At 53.2% G+C, this 18,052-nt stretch overlaps 1 protein-coding gene across 4 annotated transcripts in view; it reads left to right on the top strand.

The window, feature by feature from the left end:
• ZNF385C (zinc finger protein 385C) overlaps positions 1-18,052 on the top strand; it is a 69,083-nt gene that overhangs the window by 21,321 nt on the left and 29,710 nt on the right. Inside the window, exon 2 of one of the 4 annotated variants that reach the window (XM_036398754.1) lies at positions 2,975-3,223. The exons of 2 other annotated variants lie outside the window; for them this stretch is intronic. In XM_036398754.1, the coding sequence (XP_036254647.1) occupies positions 2,977-3,223 (247 nt within the window). In that variant the 5' untranslated portion in view covers positions 2,975-2,976. Of the gene's footprint in view, positions 1-2,974; positions 3,224-15,618; positions 15,686-18,052 lie in introns of those variants that run through there. One more of the 4 variants, XM_036398757.2, reaches the window with a different exon arrangement.

Raw genomic sequence — 18,052 nt, 5'->3', positions numbered from 1 at the left:
ACAACAGCCTGTTGCATATTCATACACCTCATACACGATGCATAAATTGCATTCAAACACAGGATTCTGTCTGGTCATCAGCAACTTCTTCCTTCTAATCCTAACAGCGCCTTTGAGGCAGGAAGAAGTTCGTTTCTTCTGATGACAGGGCAATAAATTCTTTTTCTCTGAAAGATTCAGGTGTCCTGTGGCTGCTATCTGGTACGAGTACCTCATTCCTTTATTAAAAAATCCCACTAACATAGTTCTTATTTTAACTACAAACATTACCTTTTAATTACGAGACTACATTTATTATTAAAATGTTAATACAGCACTACTAATCGATACATCAAAATCCATATGGTAAATATCTGCCTAGAGCCATACGATATGCACTTTTCACAGTCAGGACTATAGGGGAGATAGGGAGGAGGGTGATGGACATGGTGGTTGAGGTGGCAGTCAGTTAGGATGCTGGCTGGTTTGTTAGTGTGTCATTGTTTGATGTGGTTTGTGGTGCGTGTGGGGAGTGTAATTGTTGTGCAGGTAAAAGAACAGGAAAGGAGGGAGAAAAGCAGGGAAAGGAGGGAGATAAGTGTGGCTGCTGGGGCTGTGTCTTGCTTAGTCAGTTCTTGAATGAGAAGTCATTTGGGCAGGAATCCTGTGAGGGGAGGGAGTCCTGCAAGAGAGAGCAGGGTCAGTGTCGGGGTCTCTGCTGCTCACAGTGACCCCAGGATGTGTTAGAAAGTCTCTTTTCCCAGCCTGGCGCTTGAAGAAGCAGTCAGGGATCTTTATTTCTCGGTCTCAAGGTTGTTTATTGTAGCTTATCTATAAAAATTTTTCTCCTGCCCTGCCGAGGTCAGCTCAGCAAGACAGTCCAGGCACTCTGCCTGTCCTGGGGCAGTGTCATGTCTTTATACTAAAAACTACATGTACAATATTTACAATTACTTCCCAATACCTATCACCTGTGTTAGACAGTGAGCTTCTGCTCTAAACCAATCCAAAAGTGCCAACATCACAGCAGAAGATGGAGGCCAAGAAGAAGAAGAAGGAGAAAGGCTGGACACGCCTGGTTCCCTCCATCTTTCTTCCTGAACCTTCATACCAAAAACCCTAAAATCTACTTTTCCACCCCACGATAACTTCACTATTATTCTACTTAAAATAATGTGGCTTGCTGATCTTCATACAAAGTTGGTAATTTGCTCCACGGGTGATCATCAAAACCACAGGGGCATCTTGGGCTCTGTGCCAGGGTCTCTGAGCCCCCTGGCAGGGGTCTTGGCTGCTCAGGACAGCCAGAGGGATGCCCTGGGTCCTGACAGGTTAGGAGTAGTATTGTGTTTAGTGATGGGATTTTGGTCCACGCAGGTATTAGGGTCGATAGCTTTAGGACTTTGATTGTATTTAGGGTGAGCAAAACGGTTGCAGTTATTATAGCGTATAGGTAGAAGTTGAGGAGGGTAAGTTTAGGGCTGTAGATAATAATGACTGAGAGCCTGAGAACCAAACCCTGGCAGCCTGTGGGATGCTGAGTGTTGGAGCCAGTGCCACCAGCAGGGTTTGCACAGCCTGAGCCGGAGCCCCCGGTGCGGTCGCTGCTGCCCCGAGTCCCGCACGGGCTCCATGCAGCCCTGCCCAGGCTACAGGGCCATCCTGCAGGGCACCCTTGGGTGCTGCCAGGGCACCCCCAGACTCCCCAGCCCCTGCCTTGGCCCCTTGCAGTGCCTCGGGGGTTTGTCAGCCCCAGCTGCCAGCTCGGGGCCGTAACTGGATCCCAGGGCTCGGGTGACCTTCGCGCCTCCCAGGCCCTGCTGGGTGTCCCAGCCATGCCCAGCCCGGGTCCCTGCAAGGCAAAGGCTGCTGGAGGGCTGTCCCCAGCTGACCCCAGGCTCTCCATGAGCTGCTCTTCTCTGTGGTGTGGCTGTGAGGGTCTGGGGCTCTCTCGGGGTCTCTGCTGCTCACTGTGACCCCCAGATGTGTTAGAAAGTCTCTTTTCCCAGCCCGGCAGTCAAAGAAGGAGTCAGAACTCTTCAGTTCTCATTCTCAAGGTTGTTCATTGTTTCTCATCTATAAAATTTTTTCTCCTGTCCAGCTGAGGTCCTCTCAGCAAGACAGTCAGAGGCACTCTGCCCATCTTTTATCTTTTTATACTAAAAACTCCGTGTACATTATTTACCATAACTTCCCAATACCTATCACCCATGTTAGACAGTGAGCTTCTACTCTAAACCAATCCAAAAGTGCCACCATCACAGCAGAAGATGGAGGCCAAGAATAAGGAGTAAGGCTGGACACTGCTGCCAGTATGAACCAGTTGCCTCCAGCTAGATCAACCCAGTCAGTCCCAGTATGATGCCATTCGCTCCCAGTTGCTCCCAGTCTCCCCAGTATGGGGGATGATGTGCAGGGTGCGTTCCCAGCTACTCTCAGACACTCCCAGTGTCAATCCAGTCCCTCCCAGTATGATGTCAGTCATATCCAGTATATCTCAGTTACCTTCAGTCATTCCCAGTTCCTCCAGTTTGCTTGCAGCATGATCCCAGTTTCTCTCAGTTGCTCCCAGTAGCCCAAAGTGTGATCCCAGTTGTTCCCTTTCAACACCAGTATGAGCCCAGTAAGCTCCAGTATGATCCTTGTCACATGCCAGCACTCCCAGGATGGTCCCAGTGTAATCCCAGTTACTTCCAGTCTCTCCCAGGATGGTTCCAGTTGCCTCCAGCATGGTTCCAGTTGCTTCTCTGGATCAACCCAGGCAGTCCCAGTATGATGCCATGTGCTCCCAGCTGCTCCCAGTCCCCCAGTATGAGGGATGATGTGCATGGTGTGTTCCCAGCCATTCTCAGACACTCCCACTCCCTCCCAGTATGATCCAGAGACGACCCCAGTGTGCTCCCAGTAGGAACCACTCGTGCCCCACATGGTGCCAGCTGCTGGCAGCCGCTCCCGTCCCTCTGTCCTCACAGTGGGTCTGTCCTTCCTCCCGCAGGCATGAAGCGCCCCCTGAGCCCATCCCACAGCCCCGAGGGCGCGGTGCAGCTGGTGGAGGAGCCCAGCTGCCCCCCCAGCCAGCCCGAGCAGCGCATGAAGAGGGAGAAGAAGCAGCAGTCGTTCACTCTTTGCGAGGTCTGCAACATCCAGCTCAACTCAGCTGCCCAGGCGCAGATCCACTACAACGGCAAGTCCCACCAGAAGCGCCTCAAGCAGCTAAACAAGGGGAAGATGCCAGCAGCCCAAGGTAGGAGCCCACCCAGCAGGTCAAGGTGGCCCAAAGGCTGCCCTTGCTCTGCCACAGCTGCTCTGTTGGGCTCAGGGAAAGTTTGGAGGTGCTTGGTTTTGGTCCTTGGCTCTCGGGGCCTTTCTGGGTCGCTGCGACCCTGAGATTGTTAAAAGTCTCTTTTCCCAGCCCGAGCGCTTGAAGAAGGAGTCAGAATTCTTCAGTTCTCGGTCTCAAGGTTGTTTATTGCGTCTTATCTATGATAAAATTTTCTCCTGCCCTGCCGAGGTCCATCCAGCAGGACAGTTCCAGGCACTCTGCCTGCCCCCGGGGCAGTGTTATCTTTTTATACTAAAAACTACGTGTACAATATTTACAATTACTTCCCAATACCTATCACCTGTGTTAGACAGTGAGCTTCTATTCTAAACCAATCCAAAAGTGTCAGCATCACAGCAGAAGATGGAGGCCAAGAAACAGAAGGAGAAAGGCTGGACATGCCCAGTTCCCTCCATCTTTCCTCCTGAACCCCCATACCAAAAACCCTCAAATCTACTTTTCCACCCCATGATAACTTCACTATTATTCTACTTAAACTGTTGTGGCTTGCTGCTCTTCATATAAGGTTGGTAATTTGCTCCACGGGTGATAATGAAAACCACAGGGGCATCTTGGGCTCTGTACCAGGGTCTCTGAGCCCCCTGGCAGATGTCCTGGGTTCCCACACTTGGCGTCTGTCATTTGCTGCAAGTGCAGGGCTTTCAGTCGTCAGGTGGTTTAGGGGCCCAAGAGGCCAAGCTGCCCAGCAGAGGGACGGACACACGTGGGTCTGTCCATGTGGTTGGTGCTGCTCTGTGTGTGTGGGTGTCTCCTTGAGCTCTGTAGATGGTTTGTGCAGTGGGGACATGCGTGCCCAACGCCGTCAGTTGTTGGACTACAGGATGCTGCCCCTCAGGTGCCAACCTGACCCTCCAGGCTCCTGCTGTGCACTTCTCCTGTATCTGCGCTGAGTTTGATCCCAAATGCTGCTCAGATGTTGGTGCTGAGGCCCCTCACCTGTTGGCTGTGCAGGGATGCTGCCACGTGCAGGTGCTGTGCTGCTGGGCAGGACAATGTGCAAGGGCAAGGACTCACTTGCCCTCTGTGCCATCTGCCAGCACTCACCTGGCTGGGCCCAGCTGGCCGCTGCAGATTTTATGCACAAAAGCAGGGAAATGTGCCCAGAAATGTCACCCTGTCACCATGGCTGACCTGCTCTGCCTGAGCCTTTGGCTGTGAGGGTTTTGTCGTTAGCAGCAAACCAAGGGAATTGCACAGAAATCACAGAATGCCTTGGGATGGAAGGGACCTAAAAGATTACATGGTTCCCTGCTCCTGCTCTGACTAGAGACTGGGCAGGCTGGAGCCATGAATTCCTAGCATGGCAATAGTCATGTGTGTGCCAAATCCTGCCCTGGCTGGTGCTGGTTTTGTTTGGGATATGCAAAGGAGCAGGTCTCTCCATCAGCATTACTGACAGATGGAAATATTGCCAGCTATTTTAATGGGGATGGGCCTCATAAATTCCAGCCTGCAGCTTCCAGCTTCTCCCCTCAATCTGCCTGTGGCCTGATGGGAGGCTGTCCAGGGATGCATTTCCTACTGAGCCAAAGAATCCTGGGGCATGCCAGTCTGCTCTTTGTGCTCCTGCACCGTCCCTGACCTCTGCCAGTGTGGGGCTCCACGCTGTTGGTCCCACAATCTCTGCTCTGCCAGGCATGGCACAGCCATTCCTGAGTGTGCAGGGCTCTGATCTGCTTGTGTGGAGAAATTGCAGGCAGCAGCTGCTCCCCGTGCCTCCCCGTCCCTCCCGTTCCTGCCGGAGCTGACCTTTCCCTGCACTTTTGGTTAAAAATGTCACTTCCAGCGTCGTCACCGTGAGCCTTTCCCAGCCTCCTGAGGTGGCTGGCAGCTGACTGATGTGACTCCTGTGTCCCCCCTGCACTGGTTTTGCCACTTGTCATGAGGACAAGTGCAGGACAAGCTCCTGGTTGGGCTGGCAGGGCCATGGGGTGCTGGGGATGCCCTGCCCTGCCTCATCACAGTCCTCTAGGAGCCCTGGCCAGACCTGCACCTTTGGGTGCTGAGAAAATGCATCTGCCTGCAGTTCTGGGAGCTGTGACCCCTTCTTGGGCAGCTGGGCTCAGCCTGGCACAGCCCACAGACAGGAATGGGTCCCCAGTGGCGTGTCAGCACTGGGGGAGGCTTGGATTAAATGAAGTAATTGAGTTCAACAAAGATGGGCTGTTCCTCTGGGCTGGAATCTCTGCCTCATGCTGGCACCTACAGCCACATCCAAGGCAGCTTCCAGCCACCACTGAGTCTCCCTGCTCCCCTCTGGCTCCTGGGATCTGTTCTTCCTGCCCGGGCTGTGAAGCTGCAGAGGAGCAGCACTGGCAAACATGCCAATCAGTGTCATTGCAATTCCTTAGCTCTGTGGCAGAAAGCCCCCAACTTAAAAACAAATTATTGCTTGCTAGGCTTTTCACTTTGCAAGACAAACCCCAGATCCTTGCTGTCCCGTGTGGAATCATGGTGAGGTGGTGATTGGATACGGGGTGGTCACAGATGAAAGACGTTTTCGTGCCGCAGATGCCAGTTCTAATCCAACTGGGTCACGAGTGATTTAATTACTGCCTGTGATTGCCCAGGGAGCCCAAGCGATCTCAGTTTGCTCTCAGAGTCCTCAGGAACCAAACCACAGCCTGGTGCTGAATGAGCAGGAGGAGCTGAGCCACCCCAAAATGGGCTGCAAAAGGGGCATGGGCAGAGGGGGCTGCTGCTTCCCCTCACCCTGGATCATCTCTGGGGCGCCCATCAGGACAGGCTGAGCTGGAGCATTTCAGAGTTTACACCCTGATCCATTGCTGCCATCCTGGATCATCTCTGAGGCTCCCATCAGGACAGGCTGAGCTGGAGCATTTCAGAATTTACACCCTGATCTCTTGCTCTCCCCCTCATCCTGGATCATCTCTGAGGCTCCCATCAGCACAGGCTGAGCTGGAGCATTTCAGAATTTACACCCTGATCTAGTGCTCTCCCCCTCATCCTGGATCATCTCTGGGGTGCCCATCAGGACAGGCTGAGCTGGAGCATTTCAAAATTTACACCCTGATCTCTTGCTCTCCCCCTCATCCTGGATCATCTCTGAGGCTCCCATCAGCACAGGCTGAGCTGGAGCATTTCAGAATTTACACCCTGATCTAGTGCTCTCCCCCTCATCCTGGATCATCTCTGGGGCTCCCATCAGGACAGGCTGAGCTGGAGCATTTCAAAGCTCACACCCTGATCCATTGCTCTCCCCAAAGGTCCTTTCCAGTGTCTCAAAGAAGTTATGGGATGTACAGAACAGCTTGTGCTGCTACCAGAGTGCTGTCTCTGGGCTCTGCCAGCCCCCATCTCCCTCAAAGGCAGTGGGAACACTCTCCTTTGGAGCACCAGCCTCTGGATTCCCTGGCAAATCTGAGCTGACAGCAGCAGCTCATACCCCTTTGGCCAGGGTCTGTGGGAAGGACACTCTGTTCAGGCATCTCCTCTGCCCAGGAGGCTTCATACAAACCCCAGCTCAAACCATTTTTCTTGGCTTTGGAGGCTGATGAGCTGCTCCCCCAACCCAAATGCCAAGGCAGGGCCGAGGCACCTGGAGGCAGCTGTGCCCTGGGGCTGGTTTGTGTCCCAAGCTCTTCCTCCTCTCCAAAATCCATGGAATTCTGTGCCCTGACCCTCTCCCTGCTGTCACCCTGCCTCACACTGGGGCTGCCTGGTGCTGTCCCCCCCTCAGCCCTGGAACAGCAGCTCCTTGCAAAGGGAGAGGTCCTGGTTTTCCCAATTATGCACTGAAATGTCTGTCCATGCGTGTCTGGGAGCAGGGAGGTTTGAGATGAGCAGGGAAATCGCTGTGACAGCTTCAGCATCACTGAGCAGGGCCCCTGGCAGGGGACATGGGGACCCCAGGGGACTCAGAGGGGGCTGGCAGCTGCTGGCAGTGGGATTATCTTGGCTTTCACAGGGGGTCCCAGCTCCCTGGTTTTGGCAGCTGGCAGGGAACCCACTGCCCTGGGCTGGCTCCTGCAGAGCTGGGTGGAGGTGCCTGGGGCACTGAGGCTGACCAAGGAGCCCATGGCTGTGCCTTTGGCCGGGCCTGCTGAGAAACAGCTCCTGCAAACCACCCAGAGCAGCAGCTGGGGTGGAGGGCAGCAGAGGGAGGGGGCTGCTGGCTCTGGCCATGGCACTGGTGGGGTGTGAGCCCACTCCACGCTGCTGCTCCGTGATCCTGGGCCATGCTCCTTCTCCATCCCCTGCTCTGTGTGCTCTGGCACCTCATCCTCAGCTGCTTTCCCTCCTCCTGCCCGCTCTGCTCTCTGCTGTGGCAGCCTTTCAGCTGTTCATTACCCAGCAAACAGTGCCAGGCCCTTTTCAGCCATGTTCAGCTGGGCTTTGTCTGCAATAATCCCGAGGTATTGATTTAAATTGTTTGCAAACATGTGGGATTAGGGTCTAATTGGGACTAATCAGGCTGCAGCAGTCGTGGCACTGCTGGCTTGGGGCTGGGACATTCTCACATCTGCCCTTGATGGAGCTCCCAGCCTTGGTGCTGCCAGGACCTGCTCCAGCAATGCCAGAGGAAATGTTCTTCTTTTGCTTCCTCCTGCAGGAATTTGCTGCTCTCCTTCTTTTGGGACTTTTTTTTTTTTTGGCCAATTTGGCAGGGACAGGCTGACATGGGAGCCACTTCAGTGTCCATCACCAGGTCCGCTGGCAGCCCAGCATAAACAGCACAAAGGGGATCCATAAATCCCCTTTATGGATCGGCCATTGGGAAGTTTGGGACCATCCCAAATTTCCCAATGGCTGATCCGTAAAGGGGATTTAACATTTGGCTGGGACAAGCCCTGCATCAGTGCCAGGTGCTGATCAATACCTCGTGCCCGAGCAGCACCAGGGCTCAGATTTGAAGCTTCTGTGAATTTATGAAGGACAAACATAAGGAATCCTCCTGCTCCATTGGCCTCGGCTGCTCCCTTCAGCTTTGAGCAAAGATGAGCAAAAATAGCTTTTCACATCAGATTTGAATAACCTGGAATCTCAGTGGGAGAAATAGAATGGGGTTTTTTTTTTTTCATGTCTTAAAGATGTTGGCTGGGATCAGGAATAATTTGAAGAAGCTCAGTTGGGTAATTGTACATTTTCCTTCCCTCTGCTCACTCCCAGGCTTCTCCCTTCCCGTTGGGGCACAGGGATGGGGTGCAGGGATGTCCCTTGGGGCTCCTGGGACAGAGCTGGGAAGGCTGAGAAGGGGAGGGATTTACCCCTGCCACTGGGGACTGGCAGAAAAGCCCTGTTTCACTAAATGATCTTTTTTTAACCAAAAAAATCCCTCAGTTTCTGTGGGAGAAGGGACCTGTGGGTGCCATGTGAGAGGCTGCACATGAGCCCAGACCCTGCACATGAATCCAGAGCAAACTCCTCCCTTTCCAAATCCTCAGAAAATACCCCATTAGCTCGCTGTCCCTCTGAAAAGCCCAGCTATTCTGTGGATTAATAACTGTGGCATAATTAATCTCTGATTTTATTGAGTCAGTTACTTCAAATAGGAAATGAATTGATTAGTGGTCAGCTTTGGCTGGAAGGTTTTTGTGGTGTGCAGCCTTCCCCACCAGGATACTGACCTCTGCCTCTGCACCCCAGTTCTGGTCAGAAATTCAGGGATATTTTTCCTTGACACACTCATTCTAAAAAGATCTTTTAAATTTAAACTCTTACAGAGAAGCTGCAGGGCTTTTCTTGTGCTGCTGGGGCATCAAGGAGGTGGGAGCCTCCCATGTCAGGGGTTTGGGTGCTCAGGTGGATGCTCCAGCTTAAGAAATATAGAGAAATACAGAGACTAAGCCAAAACATATCAAGGTTAGATAATATAAATCAAATATCATCTTTCTGTGGGCTGGTGGGGGCTGCCTGGGCCATGGGGGTGTCAGGCTGCCACTGATGTGGTGCTGGCAGAGGCTGTGCTGTGCTGCTGGCAGTGGAGATTTTTCTCCAAAAATATCAGTAGGAAGTTGCCTGGTGTTATTTTTAAGCCCTGCAGTTGTGAGCCATTCCTCTTTAATGGTGGATTTTGCTGTCACTTTCTTGCAGTGGGTTTGCTGTCAAGTTGCCTCAGTGTGTGTTTCACAGCCACTCAGCTCAGGGCTGCCACACGCGTGACGTTCATTAGAAGTGGATTAAGAACAACAAGGAGCACAAATATTTCACAATTTCCCATGTAGCATCAGCTCAGCAGATTTGGAAGAGGAAACCTGGCATTTCTTTTAAGCAGGGGGGAAAAAAAATGGTCAAAGCAGCAGCTAAATTGTGAGTGTGTCCCAACTTGTACCTGCTGGTCCCCGTCCTGAGAGAGCTCTGAGCCTGAAGGGGCCTTTTCCAGAGCTCCATCAGCAGCTCTGAGCAGGGGGTGAGGTCCCCAGGATGGGGTGATGTCCCTTGGAAGGGTGTCTGGTGCTGGGGATGCTCTTGTGGCCACCCCAGGCATCGAATCCAAAGTGTGGTGGCAAGGTGGAACCCTCTGCCCTGTCCCTTCCAGGAGGGTCCTCCTCATTGAGATGGAAAATCTTACACTCTCTCTCTCTGAAACTATTTCAGAATTAATCCAAACTGTCTTAAAGGTGCAAAACTTATTATTCAGCACATAAACAGAACAAGACGATGGGGGATAAAAGCATCATATAGTCAAATATAAAACTATATTCATTATATAGTCAAATATAAAAGCATTGTATAGATATTGAAAATATCTATATGATATTCATCATATAGTCAAATATAAAAGCATCATATAGAGATTGAAAATATCTCTATGATATTCATCATTTAGTCAAATATAAAAGCATCATATAGATATTGAAAATATCGATATTCCATATAGATAGATTTCAATATAGATATTGAAAATATCTATATGATATCCATCATATAGTCAAATATAAAAGCATCGTATAGATATTGAAAATATCGATATTCAATATAGATAGATTTCAATATAGATGTTGAAAATATCTATATGATATTCATAATTTAGTCAAATATAAAAGCATTGTATAGATATTGAAAATATCTATATGTTATTCATCATATAGTCAAATATAAAAGCATCGTATAGATATTGAAAATATCTATATGATATTCATCATTTAGTCAAATATAAAAGCATTGAATAGACATTGAAAATATCGATATTCAATATAGATAGATTTCAATATAGATATTGAAAATATCCATATGATATTCATCATTTAAATATAAAAGCATCATATAGACATTGCTACCAGGGTAGTTAAAAACCACATTGCAAGCATTAGGTGGGGGATCTTTCAAAAGCTGGGAGCAGCATCTGGCAAAAGCCACCTGGTTAGTGAACACCCGAGGCTCTACTGACCGAGTGGGCCCTGCCCAATCTGAGCCTTTGCACAGAGTACACGGAGACACAGTCCCAGTGGTACAGTCAGATCGTGAGCCCTCTCCACCTGGTCACCCCTAAGAAGAACACTTTCCACTGGGGCCCTGAGCAGCAACAAGCCTTCGACCACAGCATCCCAAAAAAACCCCTCCCTTCCTCTCAAACCACGACAAGCATGAGCATCCCGCTGCATCCCGCAGCTGCATCCCGCAGCTGCATCCCGCACTCCCGCTCCCTCGCGGCTGTCACAGGGCATTAGAGGCGCTGCATGGAGCGGGTCGTGCCCGGGCTGTGCGTGCGAGAGCTCCGCGCCCGCCCCGTGCTCCGGCGGGGCCCCAAAGAGCCCCGGCACCGAGCGGGGGGGACCGCGGAGGGCTGAAGTGGCTTCTCAGCGATGGAAACGCGGCTCATCCCCCTCCGGCATCCAGCCTGGGGCTCCTCTCCGTGCCCGCTGTGTCTGTGTGTGTGTGTGTGCCCGCCCGGGGGCACGGGAGGAGCGTTTGGAACCGGGAGAATGGGGAGGGGAGGGCAGGAGGAGGGAGGGGGTTGTGGGTAGTGCAGAGCTGTCACTGTGATTTAGGGTCGGCTGCTTAAACTGTTTTATGTTGCCAGACAGTAAGTCGTAAGCAATATAAAATTCTCTCTGAAGAGATGATCTCCCCTCGTCATGCTTCTGCCTCAGAGTGAGCTCTCTCTCCATAACCCCGTGGTGCCAGTGCAGAGGGAGAAAATGGGATTCTGGCTTTTGTGGCTGTGTCCACAGCCTGGGAATTTGGGAGGTCCAGGGGGATCCAGGGCCCTGCTCTCTGGGGCTGGTGATGCCGGGAGCAGAGTGGTGCAGAGCTCTGGATGAGGGATTGGTGTTGGTAGCTGTGTGTCCTTCCAGCACAAGGGCTGTGGCCTTTCCCTGCAGCCTCCCTGGGCTGCCCCAGCTCTGCTTTTGGAGCACGTGAGTTGGATCTGTTGGAGCTGTTGGAGCTGTTGGAGCTGTCAGAGCTGTTGGAGCTGGGCTGCCTCTGCCTGCAGGCACTGCCTGCTCACCTCAGATTCAGTTCCCTTCCTTTTTCATGCCCCTGAGTTATCACTGCTTGTGGACAGCTTGCCCACAACACTGCTCCAGCTCACCTTTGGTAATTTCTGCAGCCACAGATTTACAAGGAGCAGTTTTATTTATCTGGCTGTTGCTGTGCCAGCCTGAGTGTCTCGGTGTGGTCTGAGCTGTGGCACTGAAGTGTTTGCCCAGATGAGCTCCCTGGGCACCCCCAGATCCTGAGGGGCCAAAGCTGAGCAGGAACCTGATGGGCAAGACCAGAGACAGCATCACTCCTGGCTAATTAGGCATCCAGAAGATTCTGGGTAGTTGGTTCCATGCCAAACTCCATATGGGCCCTGTGGCCCCCCAGGAAATCTGCATTGGGCTGGGGGGCAACCAAAGTGTGGTGGCAAGGTGGAACCCTCTGCCCTGTCCCTTCCAGGAGGGCTCTCCTCAATTAGATGGAAAATCTTACACACTCTCTCTCTCTCTGAAACTATTTCCAGGTGTAATTTCCACCCCTTTTCTTGATAATTAAATATTTCTAGGTCATCCAGTTTCTCCACCCTGTTCACAGACGTGTCCTGGATGCCTTTGTAATTAGCCATCTCCCTGGGAAGGACGATGAAGGTGGGAGGCATCATTCCACCACCAAAGCCCTGCCCACCTTGGCTCATCCTTGGGGGTCAGAGCTGGGGGTCTGTGTCCCCCAGGGTCGCCAGACCCCTCCACTGACACAAAGCTCCCAGGTTTGCTCTACATAAAAGCAGAAATCTGTAGGAATGATTCATTAAAGAAATGGGGATTAATAAGAATTATCTGGGTGGGCAGTGTGAACTCAGCAGTTTGGCAAGCCTCTGTTTACCAGGGGGGTCATGGGGGACTGTGAGCCACAAACCTCACTCTCTTTGTGTGGGAAGCCCCTCGGGGGAGGAGGATTCAGCCCTTAAAAAATGTTACTTTAATCCTGAGCAAACTCAGGAGCAGGAAAGGTCAGTGCCTGCCTTCCTGGGCCGGCAGGGATGAACCGCCGGCGGCTGCTTCAGCCCGAGCCTTCTGCTTCTGAGGGGGCTCGGGTTACAGAGCAGGAGAAAACTGATACACATCCTCCAGGTGGATCAGTCCTGATCCTATCTGGCGTCTTTCACCCCCAAATTATACCCTAAACCCTTGGTGAACAAAGTCAGCCAGAAAGGCTCTGGAAGGCTCAGCAGAATGGGGCAGGGAGCAGTTCTGGCTGGGCTTTTATCCCTGTCTCCCTCCTCCTTTATTGATGTGTTCATTGCCCAGTTCTGGTCTCTTTTTGCTGTCTCTGGAGTCTAAGGCTGGGAAAAGCCAGTCCTGGACACCCCTCAGCCAGCAAAGAATTAAACTCTGCCCTCAGTAGGGTTCAGAGTAATCCCTCTGTTGTGGTCCTGGAGTCTGAACCCTGTGAATTGGTGACATTGGTGGCACAGCTGAGCCCGAGCACCCTCCCCTTCTCCCTGCCCTCCCTCCCTCGTGCTTTAAGCCACAGGCAGGATTTGAGCAGACCTGCCCAAGCAAGCCTGGCTTAATGCATGTTTGGGATTTGCCTCTCCCGGGGTGGGTGTGATGAAGAGCTGGGGCTGGGGCCATTTCACAAGAAACCCTCTGGTTCCATCCCCACACTCGTGGGGTACTCAGCCATCAGTGCCCCACACGTGGAGATCAACCTGTGGTGGAAAGTGGTGACCACGAGGGGCTCTGGCATCTGACCTGTGTTGGCTCTGGGGTTTTTTAGGGCCTCCCGTGTGATTGTGGAACTTTTTGACCCCCTGGGCACCGTTTCTCAGCCACCTCGGGGTAGATTCCTCAGCAGCTTCATCCCACAGAGGAGGCTGTGGGGATCTGCAGCCTCAGGCTTTGCTCCCTGGGACGGGGGATGTGGGTCTGGACCCTGTGGGAGGGTTTGTGCTGCTGCCCTACACCAGCTCTGGGGTACAAATATAGCAAGTTATGGACAAAAATGGACAAATATAGCAAGTTATGCACCGGACAGACCCACAGTGCCGAGCTGGGAAATTCCAGTGATGTGCTGGGCTGGGCTGGGAGGGCCGGAGGCGTTAATGGCCAGGGCTGTAATCAGCACCTGCAATTAACCCCAGCTCCAGCTGGCCTCAAAGGCTCGGCCACAAAGTGCTGCATCCCACACCCCCTTCCAGCCCTCCGTGTCACTCCAGCTCCGTGGCAATGCTGACCAGGACCTGCTGGGCTGGCTGGGATAAATGCAGCACGAACCACAGCCGGGAGAGGATTTATTGAGGGAATTGCTGGGGAGAACTGAAGGGGCTGGTCAGGGCAAACGGAGGATGGAGTGGGGATCAGGGCTGTACATGGGTCCAGAGGGGCTGGAGGTCAGGGGATGCCGTGGATTGTGGTTATCCCTGGGGAAAGGAGAACAGCATCGTTCTGGGATGGAGGAGCCCCCCGCTCCTCCCAGTCCTTACATTTCCAGCTCCTTGCAGTAACACCAAACCCCTGATGACATTAAACAAATTAATATGGGGTTTAAATAGCCTGCAGGGGGCCGGGCCAGGCGTGCGGGGCCAGCTGTCAATCCCGGATTAGCGAGTGCCCCGGCTAAACTTACTGCTGCTGTTAACGACCCTGACAACAACACCCGCCCTGCCCGGGGCTCTGCCAGGCTGCCCGGTGCCAGCCGAGCCAGGCTGAGGTCTGGGACAGAGAACCATGCTGTGCCCTGGCCCTGCAGCAGCACCCGAGGGGCCCTGATGGCTTTAGTGCTTTTCAGGGCACCAAAATTCTGTGATTTACTCCAAAAGTGCCCAGTCTGGCAGTGGCACATGGGCACACTCAGGCATCTCATGGTTTAAAAGGTTCATTTTCACTCTGTATGGCCCAGTGGTTTCTGCCCAACTCCTTGTATTGTTTGACTGGAGAAAAATTTTTCATTCCTTCCTTGTTCTTGTCTCCCGTTCAGGGAGGCAGGGGAGGTGATTGTTTCCCCTTTTCACGAGCAGGTTTTTCATTTCCCTGTTTAAAGGGCAGCAATGTAAGCAAGTCATGAGCCTCACCTCCTGAGAAGAAGCCAAAAATCAGCACAGAGAAGGTGCTGCCATGAGGAGCCAAACTGCCACAGCCCTTGCTGAGGAACCGATGGGGAGGGCAGCAGGCGTGAAAACCCCAATCGTGGGGGGCTGAGATGAGCACCCCAGTCATAGAGGGGGCTGAGATGAGCATCCCAATCATAGAGGGGGCTGAGATGAGCATCCCAATCATAGAGGGGCTGAGTTGAGCACCCCAATCATGGAGGGGCTGAGCACCCCAATCACGAGGAGCAGAGATGAGCACCTCAATCGTGAGGGGCTGAGATGAGCACCCCAATCGTGGGGGGCTGAGATGAGCACCCCAATCGTGGGGGGGGCTGAGATGAGCATCCCAGTCATAAAGGGGCTGAGATAAGCACCTCAATCATGGGGGGCTGTGATGAGCACCTCAATCGTGTTGCCAGCACTCAGGGCTGGGGCTGAACGGGCAGGGACCCACGGCAGGGACCCGGTCCCTGCTGCCGCCGAGCCTCTCCCGGGGGTGGGGTGAGCGGCTGCAGCTGAGCGTCCCCTCCCCGACCCCACAAGGACATTTCACCCCAAAGCAGTCACCTGAGAGGGCTCTCGAGCGAGCCCCGGGGGTGCCGCTCAAGGTTCCCTCCCCTCGCCCCAAGTTTTGGGGTTCGGGCAGCCCCGGCTCGGGGGCGGCTGTGCGGGGAGGGGGAGTTCCCGGTCCCCCCGCCCATTTGCACGCCGATCCCCGGTAGTTTCTCCCCCCGCGCTGCTGCGGGGCCGAGGCGGGGCCGGACGCGGGGCGAGGGGCGGCGGGAGCGGGGCTGCGCCCGCCCGGCCCTGCCCGCAGCTCTGCCCGGCGAGCGGGAGGCACCAGCAGCGCGGAGGAGACGCAGCCGCATACAAAATGCTCCTAGGTGGGTGAAACGCAACTTTCCCGCAGCCTCATCTCTCTCTCTCTCTCTCCCCGTCGCCTTCCATCTCTCTCCTCTCCATCGCTCCTTCATCCCCCGGCCGCTGCTCGGGGGTGCGGCGGGACCGGGGCAGCCGCGGAGCTCCGGGGGTCGGTGGGGTTTGAGGGGACGGGGACCGGGCATCGCCTCGCCGCTGTCCCGGGGCCGCTGCTCCCAGCACGGCCCCGGTTTGAGCGCTCCCGTCTTCTGCCGGGTTCCTTCAGCTGGAGGAAAGGGCACTTTTCGGCGTCCGAGCTGTTCTTCATGGACACAAAAACACCGAATTGGTTCTTATTTTGCTGGTAGCTCTGCGCAGGCTGGGGGGGGGGGGGGGGGGGGGGTCTCTTCTCCGCTTTGCGATTTTGGCCACTAAGTTAACTCTAAATAGTGAAACATTGAGGTGGGTTTTTTACTGCCGGGTAGAAACCCCGGGAATAAGCGGTACTCGAGGAGTCCGGGCTCAGAGTGAGGGGCTGGGAATGGGCTCGGCATCAAACTCAACTCCTGATTCACCTGTGGGGTCTCCATCCTGTTCCTAGCACGGCTCGGCACCCCAAATTATCCTCATGAGATTTTCCTGTTTCTAAGCAAACGCTGTCGTTCCCATTCCTTATTGCCGTTCTGCCTGAAAACCCCGTTAAAGAGCTGCTCGTGTTATTTGCATCAGCTGAGGCTGTACCCTACACCCACAAAATGGTCCCTCCCCGCCCAGCACACAGGCAGCCTGTTCCCTCGGCTCCCAGCCTGCTAATCCTAATTACTTACGGGCTTCAAGCTGAGTTTGACTCACTGCATCTTATTGATTTTTCCCAGGGCTGCAAAAAGAGGAGGGAAAAGGTTGTGTGCTGACGGGGCTGGATTTTGCCCTTGCTCTTTGTCTGGGTGTCGGCTCCAACTCGTGCTCCTGCTGCACCTGCGACACAAACGTTGGTTCAATGCTTTTTGTGTGATGTGAGGCTGAGGGAGAGTGACCAGCAGTGTCCTTGTGAGGGTGGCCAGGCTTGGAGCAGCGGCAGCGAGCGGGATGTGACGCTGCTCTTGGTTCTGTGTGGATTCGGGGCTGGTAATTTTAGTGGGTTTGTTATTATCAGTGTTAACTCTGCTGGGGAGGGAGAGTGGCCCCTGGCTGCTGGCAGGGATGGGGCTGGCATGTCCCTGTGGGCAGCAGTGCCACTTCTGTCTCTGTGTGTGTGTGCTGTGCACATCTGTAGGCTGCTGTGCACTCTCTTTCCCCTGATAACATTTCCTTGTGGGTGCCCAAGGGCAACCAAGCCAGGAACATGGATGTTGTTAGCCTGGCACATCAGTCAGGTGCCCATGGATCAAGCTGGCCCCAGCCGAGTTCCGTGGATCAATTTGATTTTTTCTAATAGTTTGAAACACAATCTTTTCTCTGAAATCTCTTTCCCTGTCTCTCTGGAACGTGTAACGCTACTCGGGATATTTATCTGGAGTACTTGTCAGGCAAAGCAGGCTTGAAAGACAAACTAAAGTCCAACCCCAGAGCTTGCTTTTCACTCTGTGGCCTCAGATACAGAGGAAATATTCAATACCCACTAAAGCTTCAATTTTGAAGTGTCTTGGGCTCACTGATGCTCCCCATGTTGCTCCAGGGGGAGGAATCTGGTGCTTTCATGATGATTCCAGCCCCCTCAGGACCTGTGGGGGTGACAGTGTGGGGAGCCTGGCCCCACTGAGCTGCTGGGTTTGGCTTTGGGGTTCCTTTGGCAGATGGTGGGACCGAGCTTTCCCCGTGCCTGTTTTGGGTGGATTTCCCTGTAAATGCAGCAGTTGTTTTTATTACTGGGGCTTGCTCTAGGCAATGTCCTGGGGGACACATCTGCCCCTTGGTTTCAACCCTGAGCAACACTGGGAGGGGGGCACAGGGGGCTCTGACCTCCTCCAACAGCCTCAGCCTCCCCTTCAGAGTATTTTTAGACCAAGCTGTCATCTAATCTTGACCTCCAGGATGATGTGGGCTAAAAAATATCAGTGTGTCTCCAGCATCAAGCCGAGGATATAATTCACAGATCTCTTTAGTCCATTTTTAATTATGCCTCACCTTGCTGCAGCAATGAACTGCTAACGAGTATTTTGGGCAAATGTGAACTTTTTTTTTTGAAGTTTCTCAGTGCTGATGCTCCTGGCAGGTGCTGGTGGCACTGAGGCTTTGATGGTTTGTTTCAGCACCCACCTGATGTCCCTGAGCTTGTAATGACTGCAGGGGCTGGGGATTTAGCAGATTGCTTTTTTTTTTTTCTGCCTTTCCTGAGCGGGATGTTGGAAGGAGTGGGCTGGCTGCTCCCACTCTCCTCCTGAGTGATTATATTA

The sequence above is a fragment of the Molothrus ater genome, chromosome 27 (genome assembly GCF_012460135.2).
Source record: "Molothrus ater isolate BHLD 08-10-18 breed brown headed cowbird chromosome 27, BPBGC_Mater_1.1, whole genome shotgun sequence".
NCBI classification, from domain to species: domain Eukaryota; kingdom Metazoa; phylum Chordata; class Aves; order Passeriformes; family Icteridae; genus Molothrus; species Molothrus ater.
This window is presented reverse-complemented; position numbering and strand designations above follow the sequence as displayed.